The sequence below is a fragment of the Phycodurus eques genome, chromosome 20 (genome assembly GCF_024500275.1).
Source record: "Phycodurus eques isolate BA_2022a chromosome 20, UOR_Pequ_1.1, whole genome shotgun sequence".
NCBI classification, from domain to species: Eukaryota; Metazoa; Chordata; class Actinopteri; order Syngnathiformes; family Syngnathidae; genus Phycodurus; species Phycodurus eques.
In genome coordinates this window covers 9,688,682-9,709,421 of record NC_084544.1, presented here as the reverse complement: position 1 = coordinate 9,709,421, position 20,740 = coordinate 9,688,682, and the positions used below count along the sequence as shown (strand labels likewise).

Here is a 20,740-nt window from a genome sequence, read left to right as displayed (position 1 = left end):
TTGCAATCCAATCGGCTTTATTCATCTTAACTTTGCAGATAAAAATTTAGAAACAACTCTTTTAAAATCCGGTGCTTTATGAGAACACTTTCAACAGGCAGCAGGTTTTCTACAATGTGGCACCGGGATTAAAAAGAAAAGGAAAAACATGAAAAATGTTAACTAGTTTTAATAAATAAAGACACATAACTGAAATGAATGATTTTTGTTTTTGCAGTCTAAAAGAACTTTCCCCTTAAGGTTGTAGTGTAGAATTTGTGCGACTTTCACATATATGAAACATACACATTGGCTTTAAGTTGAGGACAGTGTGAAGGTCACGTATTCCAGACAGGCAGGCGGGATCATTGGTAACAAAAAAAGTACACTAGAAACGATAACCACGTAAAACAAAAACTAAAAAAAATGAACAGTGTTTGATCATGAACGAGTGCGACTTTTCCACACACCAAAAAAAAAAAACTCCCACTATAACCACTGATTTGAAAAATTATGCATCCTATGTCAATGTTAACTCACAAGTTGATGCGACACAGACGGGAAGCTGAAACAAAGACATTTAACACAAAAACACACCCAAAAAAAAACCTACAATAAATGAATGCCTCATTTTCTTTTCTTTTTTGCTGCATTTCCACATTGTATAGAAATATCTTTCATAAAAAGTTATAAAATAAATACTAAGCACTCTTTCCCTTTGAGTCGAAGTAGAAAAACGTTGCGTGGCGTGCGTGCTCCAGAGAATGGAGAGCATTCAAATTTAACAGGAATATATATATATATATATATATATATATATTTTTTTTTTTTTAAACAGAAGTAGCTCTTGGTTCTCTTCCTTCTTTTGGGCCCAGGTTGGGGGAGGGAGTGTCCTCAATACACCCAGTTCACGGGAACCCACTGAGATTCAGTGCACAGTTTGTCCACGGCAGCCTGTAACGTGTCGAAGGCTTTGTCCAGGTTGTCGTTGGTGATGGTCAGGTCGAAGTAGTGGCCGTAAGCCCTCTGGATGCGCGCGCTCTCGTCCACTGTCTTCCTCAGGTCCACGTCCTGCCAACATTGACTTGAAGTTAATAAATGTGTTGTTGTAGACCAGGGGTGGGCAAAGGAGGGCCAAGGGATATACCTAACTTTGTGTGAGTATTGTATTTTACACGTTTTAAAACTCAAATGCGATGTAGAGCCAAATGGGGCTCGGTGTACCGTGAGCTGTTTGGTGGTGAGGCCGGCGTCCACGACGGCTTTATGCATGCCCTTGAGGGTGTCGAAGTCGGGCGCCGCAATGAACACCACGTAAGGCATGAACTCTGCCGTTTTCAGGACCTTCAGAGCCTGGAGGGAGAAACAGGAAGTGACGTCACTGTTAAACTGCAAGACCTACTATCTATTTAAAGTGTTTAGAATTTTCACATTGGGGCAGCACGGTGGGTATAGTGGTCAGCATTTGGCTCACAAATCTGATGTTTGGGTTCGAATCTCAGTTCTGGCCAACTTTATACAGCAAAGGTGAGTTTTTCTGCAAATAACGGGTAGGTTTCCCCCAAAAACCTGCAGTTAGATGAATTTGAAAATGCAGAACCACAAATATGCAGAGGTCCACTGTGCTGTATACAGTAAGCAAAATGTTTTTTAAATCAAATATTTATTTGCAATAAATCAATGTACCATAAATGAATACAACATAATTCCTACAGCTTCAATTTTCAATTTCAAACTCTCTTTCTCTCACCTGCGGGTTAACATCGAGGATGCACGTCCGCCCGGCGGCCACCACCTCGTGGATGGACTCGATCTTGGTGCCGTACAGGTTGCCCGTCGTACTCGCCGTGCTCCAGGAAGCGGCCGGCCTTCACGTCCACTTCCATCTCCGCCCTGGAGGTGAAGTGGTACGAGTTGCCGTCCAGCTCCTCGTCGCGGGGACGTCGGGACGTGTCTTAAACAACACGGCGTCAGATCGGTTAGCTCTTCGTACGACGCTGAGCTACAGACGCCGTGTACCGGCGGCTCACATGGTATAGTAGTGCCGAAGCGGGTCGGCTGAAGGACCATCAGCCGGTTCTTGAGGCTACGTCGGCCCACGCCCTGAGCACCGATCAAAACTAACGTCTTTCTCTGGAATGGAGGAACCTTTGCCACTTCTTCGTAGATCTGCAGCTCGTGCCTGTCAAACTCTATTTCACAGCATTCTTGTCAGGGTCAAACAATTAATTATGATTTCAAGAAGGACGCGACAAGCCAGACCTGCATTCTTGGCGGTTAGATACATCATCTTTTTCTTCTTCTTCCCAGCAATGGTGCCACAAAGGATCCCTGAAAAAAACAGATGGAACGCTTGAGCCTCTCACATGACCGTGCTTGTGCAGTAATTGGCCGCTAGGAGGCAAGCTGGACCACTTCAAGTTCCTCAGCGGGCCTAACTTGACTCACCAGATGGCATGCTTCACTAATCCAACTGGAAAAAGGGACAATATAACCGTTTGAAAATGAGTAGTCACTGACACAACATTGGGTCCACCTGCACAATCGTATCTATTCCAAATTCTACCTCTACGAAGAACATAATGTTCAGCCTAACAGTAGATTTATTCTGGTTTGCAGCAGTATGCTGTGGCACTGCATCATACTCAGAGCGGGTTTCTGCTTTGGTCAACTCCTTTTGCAACAGGAAGCCGACAAAATAGAAAGCAATGCAAAAAAAACGTTTGCATTTCCTTTGGGCAGTTTTTTCAATGCATGGAAATACTGCTAGAAAGCATGAACTATTACCATAGTGACTATTTCTATCAACAGGACACCTACAATAGTGTGCAGTAGAGTAGTTGAGCTCTATAACAGCAAAACATGTTATAAATGATAAATCATTCCTTTAAAAAAAAAAAAAGAACTGCTGTAACTCCCAGAAACAAACAAAAAAACTTTGAAAAGATGGTATTCCAAATGGTGATGCTGACATATAGTACAGGGGGTACAAAACTGGATACGCTACGAGGTTACGGCGCATAATGAACTCGTTAAGAAAATATGTCATCATGTGGCACAAGAAGGCACGTGCCGTTATGGCTCGACTTACCGGTTTTCATTTGACCGTTTTATATTTATGGCTTTGAAGTGTTTTTCATACAAATATTGACTGTAATCATGATTTTACTACCGCGTAAGCGAAGATAAATGATAGACGACGATGTGTTCTGACATTCATGGTACGTCGCTGCCTTTTGGAACTGAACTTGGCCATAAACCGGGGACCCGTTGTAATGATTTTGGCTTGTGGTTGCTTCTTGCTTTTGGTCGCGTAGCTCTTCAAAGCATGCTCATCGCTCCTTTTATGAGGAACCACAATCGAATTTGAAGATGAATGAAGCCAAATGTGTTGCCTACCTGATCCATCAAAGTCCCGAGGGACAAAAGCTTTCCTCTTCTCCTCCAAAAACTGACTGGGGATCAGTCCTGTCGCCCCGCCCACCACGTGACAAGCCTACGAGAGGTTACAGAACACACTTTTGTCCCTTGTCATCTTTTTTTGAACACTTTGTTAGGGGAACTGGAGTTCACCTGCCACCAGTTGGGATCTTCTCTGTTGACAATCTGAAGGATGTCACCGCGCTTGAAAGCCATGCCGGCCTCCCGGCAAGGGATCAAGTTGTCGTGGGCCGGGTCGTAGTCAAAGTAGGGCCGCACGTAGACCTGTGAGGGTTGATTACAGGACACTCGGTCGGTCTCGCACGTTGACGCGGTGATGGTCGTCACACTTCACCCGCCATGGATGTTCATCCTACGCTAAGATTTCCTCTTGCCAGGAAGAGCAAGTCCTCTGTCTGATTCAATTAAATCAGCAGCAAGAGGAAGCAGGAAGAACCACCCAGTAAAGAAATCAAATAAAAAATACATTGCCCCAACCTACAGAGCTCTCTCATTGGTTTTTGTTGTTTTTTTAGCCTTCACTGAATGTTCGCGAGGAAGGTGCCAGTGCTGACCACCAATTTACATTTAAATAGGCAAGTTGATTCAAAAATTGACATATGGTGGTAAGTCAGACAAATGTAAGTAAGATCATTAAGGGACTGGCTGATTAATTCAGGATATGGCAAGAAATGAAATGCCTTAACTTTGGTCACTGAGTGGTTCATTTGGTGAGTGATGCTGTTTGACTTACAAGCCGCTAGTCTTTGTAGATGGTCGCTTGAGCTCGACTTTTCTGTTGTTTGCTCGGATTAATGGCACAAACATAGTCTTTTGATGACAGTGAAACAGCTAGCGCGCTGTCGTCGACTCCGCTGGGCGTTCGCTCAAATTAAACGTGCAGTGAGGATGAACCCAACGCGGTACCACACATCGGTCGTCCATCAGCAGTGGCCTACAGCTATGTTTTGCTTTCCCCATTTCTTCCATTGACATTTGATGAGTAGCACACACGACACTGGAAATTCTCACTATGTTTACCGGCAGTTTCAGATCACCAGCGATGGTTTTGACTATTTGCACAGTAGCTGGCTGGATCACTACAGATAGCAGTAGTCACTAGCGTTCTACCCATCTGCTACCCAGAAGAATACTGGCAACCTACTGTTTACAAACACTCTGAAACAACCATTCACACATTTCACATTCACACCTATGGCCAATTTCAAGTCTTCAATTAACCTATCATGCATGTTTTATGAAGGAATGTTTGCATGCAAACGTGCGTTTACCGCTCCTATTAAGTCTTTTTAAGAATTGCTGAGCATCAGTAAAAGAACACAGCAGAATACCAGTGAGTGCAGTGTTCCCAGATGTAAGATCATGTGACCTAGATAGCAAGTGGAGTGTTATTAATAGGGTTCACATTCTGACGTACAAGGGATTGTGGGAATGCTTGCGGGACACAAGTGCGGTATCACTGGCCAACATCTGCCACTCATTACATCGGCGTACCTGCGGGGGCGCAGGAGCGTCACGGTAGCTCGGCAGTATTTTGAGGGTGATCCCGCCGCTGCAGTCCTTGAGCATTTCCTGTAGCTCGGTGGGATTGTTGCCCACGTCCTTGCCGTTCACTTCCTTTATTATGTCGCCCACGTGCAGTAGTCCTTGCCTGTCAATCATGCCGCCATGGAGGATCCTCGCAATGACGAGGTCATCTTTCTCCACGCGAAACGTTACGCCCTGAAAGGCAAGACGAAGGTTCGACTTGATCTTTGCTGACACGCGAAGATTCGGTTGTTCAGCCACACAAGGATGTCGCGAACACACTCAGTCTGGGCTCACCAGAGGCTCCCCGGCCTTTTTTCGGATGCCGATCATGCGCACGGCATCTGCCTGCATAAGCGCGCTGTTCACGGCGGCATCATTGGCCATCTCGGCAGGGGGCGGGACTTCGTAGCATTTGGAGGCCACCATGTCGTGCGCCTCCAGGAGGGACTGAGGAGAAAAGGACAAAGGGACAGTGCTTGAAGGAAAATTATTTAACATTATGTAACCTATAAACACACTTTGGAGTTTTTGGTCTGTGCTTGTGGAAGTCAAGGCTAGTGAAACCTTTAATTTCTTACACCACTGCTACAGGGAGCTTCTTAATAATAACTTCATAATTTAGATCGTCCAAATGAAGCTCGATGTGATGCCAAACGTTTGTGCAGACGTTCAATTGCTTAGATTTATATGTAGAATATAGAGATTTGCCATGTTGAGGCAGCGTGACGTGATGTCTCGTTCAACTGATAATCTAAAACCTCAAGTACTTTAGTATTACGACCAGTTTGAAAGATTAAGTGTGTCATAACAAGCTTCAACACGAGCTCATATTTATGCATTTCCACATAAACGGAGGCTGGGAAGCATTACCGAAGCTAGCAACAAACGCTATGGCTTGCTTATGCAAAATAAATGACTCATGACTGATGAGAATCAGGCTGTTGTTTCGGATGTGCCTTCTCAACACCTTGAAAAACTAATCATGTAATGGCTAAAATCCCAAATATGGATTATCAGCAAATCTATTTGATACATTCTTGGCCCATTTAACGTCCAATCTCAGCAACATTTCTGTCGTAGCCATTCAACATTTGAACAGAATAATTTGTGAAAATAGTGGGGGAAAACGTCAGTTGCCGATATGGCTTCTCTGCCTGCCTTGCTGCCTCTGCTGCTCTCACTCGGTCAACAGGGTCTTATCTTGCAGCTTATGTAACCAACATCTCTTCGTCGCACTTGTTTTGGTCTCGTCGTTGCAGAGCGACTGCTATGACATGGCTCGTGGCAGAATCATTTATCTGATGCAATGATTGGTTCATTGGTTTATTGTAAATAACAAAATAAAAATGTAAAATAAACATCTGTATATATATATATATATATATATATATATATAATGCCTTTATTTATTTATTTATTTTACAAATAAATAATGACCTGGGCCATCCGTCCGCTCGAAAAATCAAATGTGACCCTTAAACACGAGCGTTTACCCCCCCCCCCAGCTCTCTAATCAGGAGCACACTTAGTCGCAAAAAACAGGACTGTGTGTGTGCGTCTCACTGCCCACCTGAAAGTGTGGCTCCTGCAGGATCCTGGACAGTTCGGCCGCGCTGTCGTCTCTAACTTCGAGGCCGCTGATGTCGCCCAGGATCTCCGTCACCAGCTCCACATTGTTGTCCTGCACCGCCTCCAGCTTCACCTCCTCCAGCTGTTCGTGAGCCTGAGAGAAATACGCAAGCTCAGGAATGATTGGCTCTTGTAGAGTTCATGCTCTTGATTTATTGTTGTCAAGTCTTGGAATGTTGCCTGGGAAGAGCAAATGTGAAGCGGTGCATTGGCCACCTTGCGTATGGTGCAGATCAAAAGTACATTTTCAGCATGACTTAATGAATTGCATGAATTGGCTCTTTAAGCCCCGTATGTAAAATATGGCAAGGCTACAGTTTGTTTGTGTGAAGAAGAGCAGCAACCCATAAACAGACGACACGCTTAAGTTGCACACCGGCAGCATGAGTGAACTTGATGAGGCTCCAATCACGGTGCGTTTAGTTGATTAAGCCTTACGCACCTTCAAGCACGTCATTAACCAAAGTGCAGCTGGAAGCGGGCTAGCTTGCGATTTTAGTCTCCTCGCCCTCAGCTACGTGTGTGTGCTACCTTAACAGGGAGCGTACAATCGGGCTTTCCATGATCCCGCGTAGGAAGAGCAGGTCGATGTCCTTGGCGCCCCCGGTGGCGGGAAGTTCACTTAGATTATCCAACACCTCCTGCATGGCTGCTCGTGAGACAAGATAAGGTAAGGAAGAGAGAGAGACAAGTTGCATTAGTTAGGTCTCAAAAGCAAACAAAGCATAATCATCCCGCAAAACTGCCACATCACACAACTGTAACAGAAGAGCCGCAATTAAGCCACCTTTACTTTTGGGCACACAGCGACACAACTTCCCGGAAGCAGACAATTAGATGTGGTACGACGTCGCTTTCAGGCGGGCGTTTCGGTGTCAGTGCCGCTTTATACAGAACAACGGAAAATGTCCCGGCTTGAACAGGCTATATAAAGAGACGTCACTTAAAATCTGAAGGGGAGAAAGGAGCACAACAGCGCATGATTACTTTTATTCAAAATGAAGATCTACTATGTTGCCTTTAAATGTTAAAACTTCATTGTGTAAGTACCGTACAGTATTTGGGTACAGTAGGACTGTATTCTGTCGTCAAAGTGCAATCTCGCTGTCAAGTGAAAATGTAGAACATTTCCGGGTACCACCACAGTGACAATAACTTCTAAACCCTAAAAGTACAGTTAGATACAGTAGTAATAATATTAGTTAGACTTGAGAGAGAGTAAAGGGAGCCGAGGAATGAAGAATAGCATCCGAATGAGTGAAACATCAATCAGCTGATACGCGTAGTCTTGAAGGCCAGCTAAGCCTGTTTCGGATTCTTACAGCTCACGCGTGTGCATCTTGTCTTTATTCAGTTACTGTGTGTGGGAGGTAATCTGTCCATTCAAGTCACACTGTACAAAGTTGCTCCCCTGGCTGTGACACATTTGGAACTAGACTGGGCATGAAACACAAGACATCCGATGAGCAGCATTATGTATCATCTTATTCAGTCACTAAACCAGTTACCGCTGGTGGTGAAACACCATTTCCTATGTTCCTATGTCATAAATTCATACAAGGGAGCAAGCATGATATCCCATTTGAAAATACCTATTATAGTGGTAGTCATTGAATAATATGTCGTTCATTTTTTCTTTTTAAATTGCGATTGTAGTTTGCCCTGCTGTAGAACTACTCTGCATTACAGTGATAAATGTACTGATTTACCTAATATAAAATGGCTTAGAAATGTGTAACAAACATACTGTGTATTCTTGTTAGCATTTGTTAGCCGTTCACATTTCAACAACCCATTGAAATTCAAAGAATGTATTTGACAAACACAAAAAAAGCTTGACAGATAATATAGACGCATGCTAGTTATTCATACAAACAAAAAGCCACACTTGATGAAAGAGTTGTGGATTGTTAGGGGAAATTTTTTTTTTTACTGTGCACCCAGAGAACGCAATAAAGCAAAAGAAACATGATCTAACACTAGATTCCACACTCCAACTTCCTTCAGCTTTCCAATATTGATATTGAGTTGTTGTTTTTTTTTGTCAGACCCTTTCACAGGCCAGGATAAACACGGCGCAAACACAACACATAAAACAATCATTATAGTGCAAGCCACTCATTCACTCACAATTACCCAGGGTACGACCAGTAATTTGCTACCCCATTCTGCAAAAGTTTACTTATGAATAAAGTTGGAGATGAATCATTGAGCTTAAAATTACATATAACTTTGAAATTAACACACCTCAAATATAAAACATCAAATTCAACCGATCGCCACACGAAGGATCCCACTTTGTATTGGTAGTATTTGTGTAAACTGTTTTGACCTTTATCCACTGGGTCAGCGTCAGTGTGTCCTTGACCACGGGAATGTTTGCTGGTTTAATCCTGTCCTCTGCCTTGCTGCCACGTGGACTCTAGAGTTCACTTCTCACCCTAACGGGAAGTCACTGGATGCTTTTGTATCCAGTAAGAGATGGGAGTGAGCTAGCTAGCCTTGGCTCTCAACCACCCTCAACAATCTATTCAATTTGGCCTGAATAAGACGCTAGATAAATTACAATGGGGATGACCCCTGTCGTAGATTCATCCGGTTTACTTGGTTTTCAGTTCCGTCTCTGTAGTCTGCTTGTGGTCAAAGCAGTGCGACACCTTCCAGGAACAGTTCTGGAGAAAGCCCTTTTCTATCCCAGAGAAGGTCCACCATGGCACGCTTGATGTTTTGTGTGGATGCATTTGTCCTCGATCCCATTAGACATGTTTGGGATAAACGCTACATAAGAAAATGATTGCAAGCCAACCCCTCTCAAATAGACAATATTTCCTACCGACACACTGTCGAATATTGTAGAAAGTCTTCCACAAACAGAGTTGTAGCTGCGGGGACTGAGTCCATATTTACTTCCATTTTCATTTCCCGTAGGTATGAGGCCGTTGTGTCCAAGTACTTATAGTGTATTCAATACCAATTTAGATGCTCCACGGTAAGGAACTAGTTAAGGTGAGTGTGATAAATCCCAGTAGAACAGACCAAGAAACCTGATTATTGTGTGGTGTCGCTCTGGTTTCTCACCAAATATGGTAGAACCTCGGTTTTCGTGATTAACGCGTCACAAAAAAAACAACAACATTTGACTCAAAATTGATTCCTACGTCAACTGAAGCGATATTTCCCGATAATTCATCCATTCTAGACACCCAAAAATACATTTTATAGCGAATAACTATAGTTTAACATACAGAAAACAATGTGAAATAAATGACTGATCAAATGAATAAATTAACATTAAACATCACTTGGCGACACGGTGACCGACTGGTTAGCACATCTGCCTCACAGTTCTGAGGACCCGGGGTTCAAATCCCGGCCCCGCCTGTGTGGAATTTGCATGTTCTCCCCGTGCCTGCGTGGGTTTTCTCCCACAGCCCAAAAACATGGATGCTAGGTTAATTGAGGACTCTAAATTGCCCGTAAGTGCGAATGGTTGTTTGTTTCTATGTGCCCTGCGATTGGCTTGCGACCAGTTCAGGGTGTACCCCGCCTCTCGCCCGAAGATTGCTGGGATGGACTCTAGCACGCCTGCGACCCTTGTGAGGATGAGCGGAATGGAAGAGGAATGAATGAATGTATGAATAAACATCACTTTTACCTTTTATTGAAAAGTCTTAATGACGTATGAAAGACAGTGAGGAGGGGACAGAGGATTGTTCTCTTTTTGTTTGGAAGGGGAATCTGCCATTTTTGTACTTTACTATGAGTTATTTCTTGAATTATATGGAGTTTCCAGTCTTCTTTGTCAGAGGGAACTTCCTCCGGCGACATCGTGTCTTATTGAAGCACAAAAAACTGAACTGCGTCCGATGAACGTGCGGGGTGACACTCACCTCAGCAAGAAAACACTCAATTAACGTTGCCATTTTGGACTGTACCAAAACCAGCGGATGTACAAAAACTGGGAAAAAATAATTGAAAACCGAATCATACGGAAATTTAGGAAAACCAGGGTGTCATTGTACATATATCAGATTAGAGTCCATCATAAGTAACACAACCCGTAAATGTCCAGAGGAGCGTCTGTAGATGATTTTATAACCCCCTCAAAACCTTCTCACCTCCAGATGTAACTGCTTCCTGGTTGGCCTGGCTGACCACCGCAGGCACGTCCACCCCAGGCGGGGGTGTCACCTCTTGCGCCTCCTCCTCTGTCCGAGCCACATTGGCATCCTCCATGGCCGTGACCATCGCTGAGCCCTCCTTTCTTCTTCCTCCTCCCCGCTGGCAGACGTATGCGAACCACCAGCAGTTGTGCAACTACTGTACGCCTCTCCTCTGGTCCGTTTGCCTGGTTTTGACTACTCCGCCTCTTTGTGCCAAAAAGAAGGGAGGAAGAGAGCGAGGCAAAGAGAGCAACAATAGAGCGGGATTAATATGGGTTGGATATCAAGAGGTGAGAGAGGACAAATTACATTTTTTTTTTTGTAAACATAAATTGTGAGAGACAGGCATGAAAGCTGCAAAGAGGCTGAAAAGGCTGGATGGCGTACACAGATGTGCTCAATGCTTGTCAGTCTCCTCCCTCCACCTCTTTAATTCCCAAAACCCTCCGCCCCACGCACTCATACGCATTTATAATCCCCCAATCTTCTCCTAGTGCTGAGGGGTTGCTTGAGTATCCCTCCTCCTCTTTGCCCTTACGACCCCACCCAAAGTTCAGGTGCTGTGCCCACTTGTCTAGACATAGTGACACAGTGTTTTTATGTAAGTAATCTTACATAAGTGCTACAGAAGGGGGGGGGGGCTTGACCCTACATTCCTAGTCTCTTCCACTTTTCTTCCATGCATGTTCCATTGGGAGCCCCGCAGACCAAACTATGTGTACAGATTGTGTTTATGGGTCTTTAAACAGCAGTCATGAGTCTTGTTTTTCCCATTTACATGTCATATCAATGTGCCTCTTGCTATGTCAGGAGCTGCTGACTGGATTATGAGGTTGCAATTGAACATGCTCTTGGGGTCTGTGGGAGGACATCGAGGGGTAAAATTCCAGGCAGTGCGTCCATGTCATCTTGTCGTTCATCTATTTATTTATGCGCTCAAATTATTGAAAATTGTCCAAAAGAAGGATATCCACTTCTCATTTGATACATTCAGCTATCTAAGATTTCAAAGCGTCAACGTTGTTATTACTCACAATCCTGAGCGATGTGGACCTTCTCTATCACTCTGACAATGATCTTATGTTTTAACTGATATTTATATATGGGTAGGTATGCAGGTTTTCAATAAATGCCATTTAACATGTAAAATCCTCTGGAATTTGTACATACTGTACACTTCTATTTCAATGAAATCTCATCCATCCATCCGTTTTCTGTACCGCTTATCCATCTAATCTGATTGTAATTTGTTATGCTTTTGGAAGCCTTTTTATATGAGGCTCGTGCTATTACTGCAAGCGGCAGTGCTGGGACATCAAAACAAACTAACAACGGGTTGTACTGAGAAGAATTCTTAGCATGCCATTACTTTACTATTTGGATACCATGCATGCCCATTCATTATTTTCTTCTGTCGTCTCGTATATTAGCGAGGCTGTGTCATCCCAATACAGCCTGGGACAATTTTAGAGCCTCTCCCATACAGACACAGCTGTGCAAGAAGCACAGCCACAGGCTTTGATAGAACCTCAACTTGACCAGTCCCTCCCCCAACCTCAACGTCGGATTTTAATCCGACCACAAAAGCGCAGGATTACAAATCTCTGTTTGCCTTGCTCGCTCGCTATCGCCAATGTTCAATCACTACACTGCTGGCAGTGTTTGCTTTGACCACGTCTGGTATTTACTTCATAAGATTTAAGGCTCGATGTCGTTGTTAAAAGGGAAATGAACATCATGTGCGGTCTCCGAAGCAAACCCCGCAACACTACTTTATTGCTAATATTCACACTAAACACATCAAATAAATCTGTCAGGCAGTTCTCCCACTAAGTGCATAAAACCATGTCTGTATATAGAAACATTTTCCTGAAAATCTGCCATGTGCAGTAGTAGCATTAGAGAGGCAGATGCAGTTGTATTTTTTCCAGAAACACCCTTAGCGTCGAAGCCTGCGCAAAGAAGTGGAGCAAGAGAAAGGTTTAGTGGCTCCATACTAATAGAATCCATAAAACCTAATTGTCCTCTCTCCTCACATCCACTTGTTTCATTCGCCCTATAGATGACTCTTTCATCTCCGTGTCTCCCAGCCACGGTTTATTGCAGGACACCACAGACTCAAGGCTGCTCTTATTGCACCCAACCATTCAGTTTCATTGAGCCTTTGCGTTTTTTTGTTGGGTTTTTTTTGAGAATCTTGCATCACCAGTTGGCAAGCCACTAGAGACGTATGTGATCACTTATATTGGAATGCCAGGAAAACAGCAGTATGCATTCCTTTTGTCCTATTTGATCATGATTTGGATGTGTATAAGCACACATATACACTACCGTTAGGTAAGCCTGCACAAGATAAGGACATCCAATATTAAAATTGTTGTGACTGTGAAATAATAATGCTCAGTTTTGCGTGAATCAAAGAGCTGTTCATTTAAAACACAGGGTGTCCCAAAATTCACGATACATCTTTTTTTCCATTCCTTTCATTTCGGGTATCATTTGGACAGACGTGAACCCTTTAGCATTGGACAGCTTATGCTTTACGGTTTTTGTAAGCATACCCTTGACCATGGCTCGGGCAGTAGCCATGGTAGCCCGACAAGAAGTTTTTTACAATCCCCGAATGCAGTTTAGCACCAGTTTGAGATGTATTACAGCTGACACACTGCTACAACGTGTAGAACAATGTACGTTATTCATGGCAAGTTTCTCTGTTGTTAACAAACCACGCAGTGGAAAGCCTGCTACTACCACCACTGATGGAAACATCAAACACCGAGAGCAGGCGTTTGAAGCAAAGTCAGGAAAATTCTAACTGACGGACTGGAACCAGTCATTCAAAAAATTGTGATTCAGCGGATTCTCTGAAAAAGATGAAGCTTTGGCCGTACCGATTTCATGTTGTTGAGGATGATAAACTTTCGCTGGAAGCCTTTGAACATGCCAACGCCACACACGAAGGCTCGGGCCGACATTCAAAGCCAGGACCTCTCGTCTGCAAGGCAGACAGATTATCTAAGCCTATCTCAATTTGGACAAGAGCTGGGGTACAGTTTGGACGGTTTCCAGTCAATCTCAGGGCACATATAGACAAAAAAAAACATTCACTCCCATGGAGAATATAGTATTCAATTAACCTACTGTACCATGTATGTTTTTAGAATGCGGTATACAAACTGCACAAAGGAAGACTAGAGCTGAGATTCTAACAAAACCATAGAACTATGAGACAGACATACTGATCACTAGTTCAGTGCTGCCTGTCAAAATATTATATGATGTAAAAACAACGCTCTATAATGCAGAGGAATACATCACTGCAAACTGCATTCACAAGACTGTAATAAACACATTTCCAACTTAATTTCAAAAGGGATTATTTACTTAATTCACCTCCCATGAGGGAAATTAAATCAACATTAGGAAGCAAAGCCACATTTCGTAGGCTATTTCTCCACATACCTCATCACTGCTTTTAAAAAAAAAAAAAAAAAAAAAAAAAAAAAAAAAAAAAAAAAAAAAGCTGCTCTCTCATTCTTGCTGCTCTTAAGAGACACAGTGAAACAGACCATTACAAAAGTGATTATCCTCTTGACATGCTTCATTAATTTCAAACACCTTCTCTTTCTACTTTGACAGTCCAAGCAGTCACAGGTGGTATAAATGCTGAAGAGGAGATGACACTGGCATTGTTCTCCTCGCGTTTGACTCTAAACAAGTCCAGGTCAAGTCAAGGCTTGTCAACATCCTGCACTTTCCAGGCTTACATGTGATTACTTCACACAGAAGGAGCTCTCTCCTCTACTTGCACCATGCTGTCTCTTCATATTGGAGATCATGACTCCTTCGCTGAGTATTGCTGTAAGGGAGAGAGTGAGAGGTCGATTCATTACGCAACGATCAGGCTCGCCACACTTGCTGGAAGTGAAAGATAGCCCCTGGAAGAATGTTAATGGAGGGAAAAGCTACCAAGGGTTAATTCTTTGCCAAGTCATCCGCACCGAAAAGCAGCAGTGGAACCAACCACAAGGCCTGACAATAAGGAAGAGCAGACAAAGGAGGTGAAACGCCGAGAAGCATAAGGAGGGTTTGCAATCTTATGTCCGAGGAATGTATGAAAGGGGAAGGGAAGGAAACGTTCAGAGGATCTAAAATTTTATCCAAAACTGATTCATGATGAGAGAATAAGACCAAGTTATGCCGAAATGCTTGAAAAGATATTTGTCGTCATCTATGATGCTGATGATGCTTTGGAATAAGTGTCGCAAAAAAAAGCCCAACAACAATTATAACACAAGCCAAGGCAATCCTTTGATGCTTTTTGCGCCGTCTTGCGAGATTTAAAAACAAAGGCGAATTTTGCCAGAAAATGTCATACGAATTCCAACGTCTAAGATGTTACTGGGATGCGACTCCAGAGCTTCTGTTTGCAAAATACATCAGTGTCTGGTATGCTGAACCCTAATCTTCTTCTAGAAACAACACAATTACATCACAATATGTATGTATACATTCCAAGAGCTTATAAATGAGATGTGGGGTGAAAACACAGCAAATGATAGAACTAAAGCCGTTGCGTCATGTATTCATATTGCATCAACAAAGGGTGCTTAAGAGTCACAGGACTCCTTTTTGTCCTGTCACAAACTCACCTCCTGCTCCCCCACCCTTGGACAGGAAGTGGTCACTCAAACGCTAGCTGCTATTGGCCGGCCCAGTGGGAAGGAGGAGCCACAAAAGCACCCAGGAAGCAGTCAGATGATAGACAGGTCATGGATGGGGGATTATAAAGGCTCGCAGGGCTTTTTTCCCCCCAAATTCATTTTTGATACTTAGGTCCCACACATGTAAAATTTAAAAGCAGGGACTGACATCACCAGGCAGTGTCTTTTGTATTCCTCCCCAGTTTTGCTCTTAAATCAACATCTCAAGCTCACATTTTTGGGACTTTTAAGATGTCAACTGGAGAACAGTATTAGATCCAGCTTTCCTCTTTTTTTTCCCCCCACAGCCTGACACCATCTTATATTTTCCTTAAGCCTGCGCACATCGTAGAGCTGTGGGTTCAACGGGCTCTCAAAGCATCTGTCACTCCCGCTTCCTCGCAATGACGTGACAATCACAAAGAAGGTCAGGGAGCTCTGTGCATCCCGGGAGTCCAGATGTCGCTTGAGGGGGCTTGGTCCAGGAGAAGCAATTATAAACTTCCCTGTGTCGAGCCAGTCCGCGGAGAAATACAGTGCTCTTTGCTGATGTGTGCCTTCATGCACATTTACATACGTTCCGTAGGATACTTCACTCGAAGGGTGTTGACCGTATTTCTTCATTTTCTTTATGTATGATTACATCCTTTCACTGGGCCACAACAGGTGCACCATTGACAGTGTCAGTCAAGCCTGAGTATTGTCATCTTAATAACGGCAGATGTGTTTTCAGCTCTTGTCCTGGATCACATCAGATTACACGGCTGAACCTATGCTATATACTGTACAATATAGTAGATGATTTTTGAAACTGATTCCTACCCGACCACGGTTTCCCGCCTCTTGCCCATCTATCTCCTTCAGTCTCCACACTAACCCTATGTAGGTCACTCCACGAGTTAACGCAGCCGCACAGTAAGAGGATTACGCCGTCACCCCTAAGATGGCCGACATTGCAAATGATGGTATAATAATACTGTAACCATAACTATGCGCGTTGACCGGTTATCGCCATTGCATCAGTGTTAATGGAATTATGTTATACAATGAAACAATGGAGTTATGTTTTTTTTTTGTTAATTCATGTTATGAAAACATGACAAAATGTGATACAAAAGCCAAACCACCAAACTAATTTGAAATTATGACAAAAAAAATTGTGTTCTGGTTCGTGCTCTGTTTGTGGAGTGCATTGCTCATGCCTGTGAACATATGCAGGCGTAGTAATGCACGTCAATGAGAAACAGTCCAATTTGAGCATGAAAGCTGTGCAGACATTTTCCCCACTACATTTTTAGTCGTGCATCAGTGCGGTTCCTTCAACATAAGTGAATATGACCTCATTCTCCTTGTTCACATTCATGCCGGTGGAGAGTGTGTGTGCTCTGTCATGCAGCTTCGTGAGGATCGAATCACATGACACTCCACTACTACTTTGGCACGAAAACCACACTGAGCCTCTTGTCAGGTTGTATACATCAAAATAGGAATGAACCTAAGAGGTGTGTAAAACTCCGTGCATAAAGCACATCATAGAGGCTTACCAAACAAAGATATTCCTTAGAAGTAGCTGGATATGCGTCATATTTATTTGCAGTGGCCCTTTAAGACCACGGCCATGTATGGAACCTGGTGAATCAGCAAAATAGGTTGCAGCAATTTTCAGAAGGGTATTATCACTTTACTCACATTTTCAGTCAACGCTCGTCATCGTCACTTGACAAATTCACTCTGAGCGCGGCTTCGCTATTCAGTTGTGTTTTCTAGCAGTTTCAGACACTCCATAATTACCACTATGGGGAGTCGCTGATGTGTTAACAGGATAGGGAGGAGCCGGGCAGGGAGGGCTGATGATACATGTTGTTTGCTGGCAAGGTTGAATCACTCCTTTTATGCCTCTGTGTTTTGGGCCTTCTATCTGGGTCGATATCAGTGTAAAGTGCCTTTGGTGTCCTCATCAGAATCACTCAGTCATTATGAAAATGTAGCAGAATAATTCAACTCTGAGGTCCTTTTATAAGTGGTCAAACATCTGAACACATACCAACCAGTACAATGAAAGGTCTCCTTCGTTTTGTACCATTTTGTTATTGGATGTTTATGATTTTGGCGTGTCTCACACACAGTGTGTGTTTATAAGTGGTTAAATGATACCAAATTATTTTTTTTTAATTGTCCACAAAAAGTTATTTGACAAAATTAGTCATTTTCAATTCAATTCTCTTTTAAGATACAATGCTGCTGTCCATCCATTTTCTGGACCGCTTATCCTCATTCGGGTCGCCATTTAGAGCTAAATATAAGCTTAACTTCATCCACTCCATCCATCCATTTTCTGTAATGCTCATTAGGGTGACGGGTGAGCTGGACCATATCCGGGCTGACTTTGGGCGAGAGGTGGTGCACACCGTGGACTAGTCTCCAGCCAATCGCAGGGCACATAACCCTTCACGCCTAAGGACCATTTTAAACGTTTTTGGAATGTGAGAGGACACTCGAGTACCTGAAGAAAAGCCACACCAACATGGGGGAGAACACACCTGGATTTGAACCTCCAACCTCAGGACTGTGATGTGGCGGATGTGCTAACACCTCCTCCACTGTGCTGCCCTGAGTTTAAATCAGGCACATTTTCTAGGGAGCCAGTGCTGTAAAGCTAGTACAGGAGACATGATCTCCTTTCCTAGTTCTAGTCGGCACTCGGGCAGGAGACTCTAGCCCAGTGTGAGATTTTAGAAACTTTTTATGCAGCAGCCTGTCAAAAGAGAGTTACAATACGCCATCTGAGGTCGCATTGCCGCGAACTAATATGCAAAGTGCATGTGGGCTGAGATGTCTGGAAATGGGTCTTATTCCACCCCTGCAGAGCAATAAAGGTCATGCTGGATCCTGGCATAGGTCATTACGGGCTTCCCTGTCCAGAGACTCATATACCCTAATGCACTGTCTACACTCCTTCCTCCACTCTATTAGATTCAGCTCATCTGATTAGACTATTGTAAGATCGAAGGGAAGACGAGAAGCCCCATATACTGGAGAATATAAGTGCGCCCCCCCTCCCTTCTAGTGTGGCCTGGTGGCCCCTCCCAAGAAGGATCCCCAAGGAGGTTGCATCTGTAAATGGGCTTCCCTCGTCACATGAGGCCGGGCTAAACAGCTTATAAAAAGGCTGCCAATTGCTCATTTGCCACCCACATACCACAGCGGACCGTTTCCTGTATGCTCATATGAATTAGACCTGACATCGTGTTAGTCAATTATTATGGGTCGGCCCTTTCAGGGGAGAGTGCAACAAAAGAATCAATAGGGTCTCCTTGTTCACTGGACAAGCCAGAGCGGGAACTAAGCGACTGCTTGCCAGCTGCACGCAGGATTATTTTTAACACATTAAACAGATTGAGGAAATACCAAAATTTATAGTGGTCCCTTGACTTACGAGTGCCCCAACTTGCGGGTTTTTCAAGTTATGAGCCGTCACTTGGTCGATTTTTGTATTTTTTTTTTGCTTTGTGTTGCGAGCTTCAGATATGGCGCCGCTCGAGTTAAGTGAAGCGACACTCACCGATGCGCTTTCAGCCATTTATTGAACAGTACGAACAGTCAAACACACAAAGACGAAATGAGAACACTCACAAGGAGCGACAGTAGGCCAAAACTCACAATCAGAGCTCACGAAGAGACAAATTGCCTGTTTTTATGGCATACGGCATTTTGACTATGGCCCTCTACCGAGATCTCCGCGGAAGGAGGCGTCCAATAACCGAGCCTGAGGAGCTGCGTGGTTGTTCATGGCAGCGCCACAGAGGAGGTCGGAGGCGAACGGCGACCGCGGCAGATGACGAGCCAGCTAACTGCAAGTTAGCTAGTGAGAAAGGAGGCAGTTGGTTCCAGTCAGTGAGGATTTACGGCAACAAGAAGCGCAAAACCAATCCGGGTTCTACCTTTGGCCCCGGTATGGCAGGAGACCCTGCTTAAAGTATCCCATTTTAAACTTAAAAACAAAAACTTTTCCAGAGGTAGAAGCGAAGCTTAAACGAGCCAGCGTTCTCTCTTTCGGGTTCAATTGATAGTTTTCAAATAATCAGTTTGGATTTTTATTTCGGAATAGTACAAGGAGTAACGATTCGATTCTGATTCGGAAGTCATTCCTTACTGTCAACGTGAACAACGAATCGGGATTAAGAGGGTGAGTCCGAGCCCTACATTAATTCTCTGTTTTTATGTTTTATACAATTCTGTATGATTTTTCTTGATGAAAAATACATTTTAAAATTGCTGTGGTTTTTGGGGGTGGGGGGGGGGGCTGAAACAGACTCATGTAATTTCAATTCATCTCAATGGGGAAAATTGATTTGATATTATTATGACTAGTGCATGCAAGCCAAATCCTCGCAATTCAACTTGGACTAGTTGGAAACTTTGAAAAGGTCATAATGCAAAAAGCGCATGCATTTCCGTGATTATGTCGACTCAAAAGTCTTTAAAAGTTATTTTTGTATTAATTTTTTTGGGTGTCACAGCTGTACATTCTCCCAAATCTTGCCATACGTGCGGCCATTTTTTTTTTTTTTTACTCATCCATCCGGACAGCCTTTGTGGCGCGCACGCGTACCAACTACGACCCACAGTCACCGCGTTTCACCCCACGGACTAAAAAGACACACATCCATCCGAGCCCGCGTGCCGCATAATGACAGCTACCCTGCTCACGTGACCAACCAACCCGCCCCTCAAACTCTTCACACGGCCACAAACTGTCCGCGTTATTCCCATTCAATGGACGGTATGATACAAAATGAACTCGGTCTTACCTTTAACAGGCGTGTGAGTTCACGATAGCTCGCCAAAAGGTCCCGGGTGGACACTCAGACGAGTCAGAGCCCCCTTGTGCTGCCTCCGTCCTCGTCCCGCAACAGACTGGCAAGAGAACGCGGTGCCAATCACACATATAGGCCACGCCTTTGCAGTGACGTCACAGGGAGCACGGGCCAATAGCGGCCGAGGCTCCACCTTCACTCAGTCTCGTTCATTCAACATATGCGCGAAAAATCGTTTGAATTCGAGCATGCAACAACGTTGAGCAAAGCTAATATGACAATAAGTGTGAACAGGAAAGCTCAGGACTCTTTTGTACCTTGTATATATCTCTTTACCTTTGTCGTCGTCTATGAAAGTGCATCACAGTCATCCGTCCATTTAAAGATCTGATAAATATTTTATATCCAGCTCATCGACGCATATATTCGTGCCTCATTATGCATTATATTTGCGTAATTCATTTTGCACTGTAAGCCT

General features: G+C 43.8%; 1 protein-coding gene across 1 annotated transcript; it reads right to left on the bottom strand.

The window, feature by feature from the left end:
- pals2b (protein associated with LIN7 2, MAGUK p55 family member b) lies at window positions 1-20,392 on the bottom strand. Its single transcript, XM_061664970.1, is given in 14 exon segments — window positions 1-1,050; window positions 1,204-1,332; window positions 1,730-1,813; window positions 1,815-1,933; window positions 2,010-2,171; window positions 2,242-2,310; window positions 3,379-3,475; window positions 3,553-3,684; window positions 4,915-5,142; window positions 5,245-5,397; window positions 6,521-6,673; window positions 7,128-7,228; window positions 10,698-10,946; window positions 20,257-20,392. Coding segments are annotated over 13 exon segments (1,734 nt in total). The 5' UTR covers window positions 10,828-10,946; window positions 20,257-20,392; the 3' UTR covers window positions 1-873.
- Window positions 20,393-20,740: the final 348 nt, after the last annotated feature.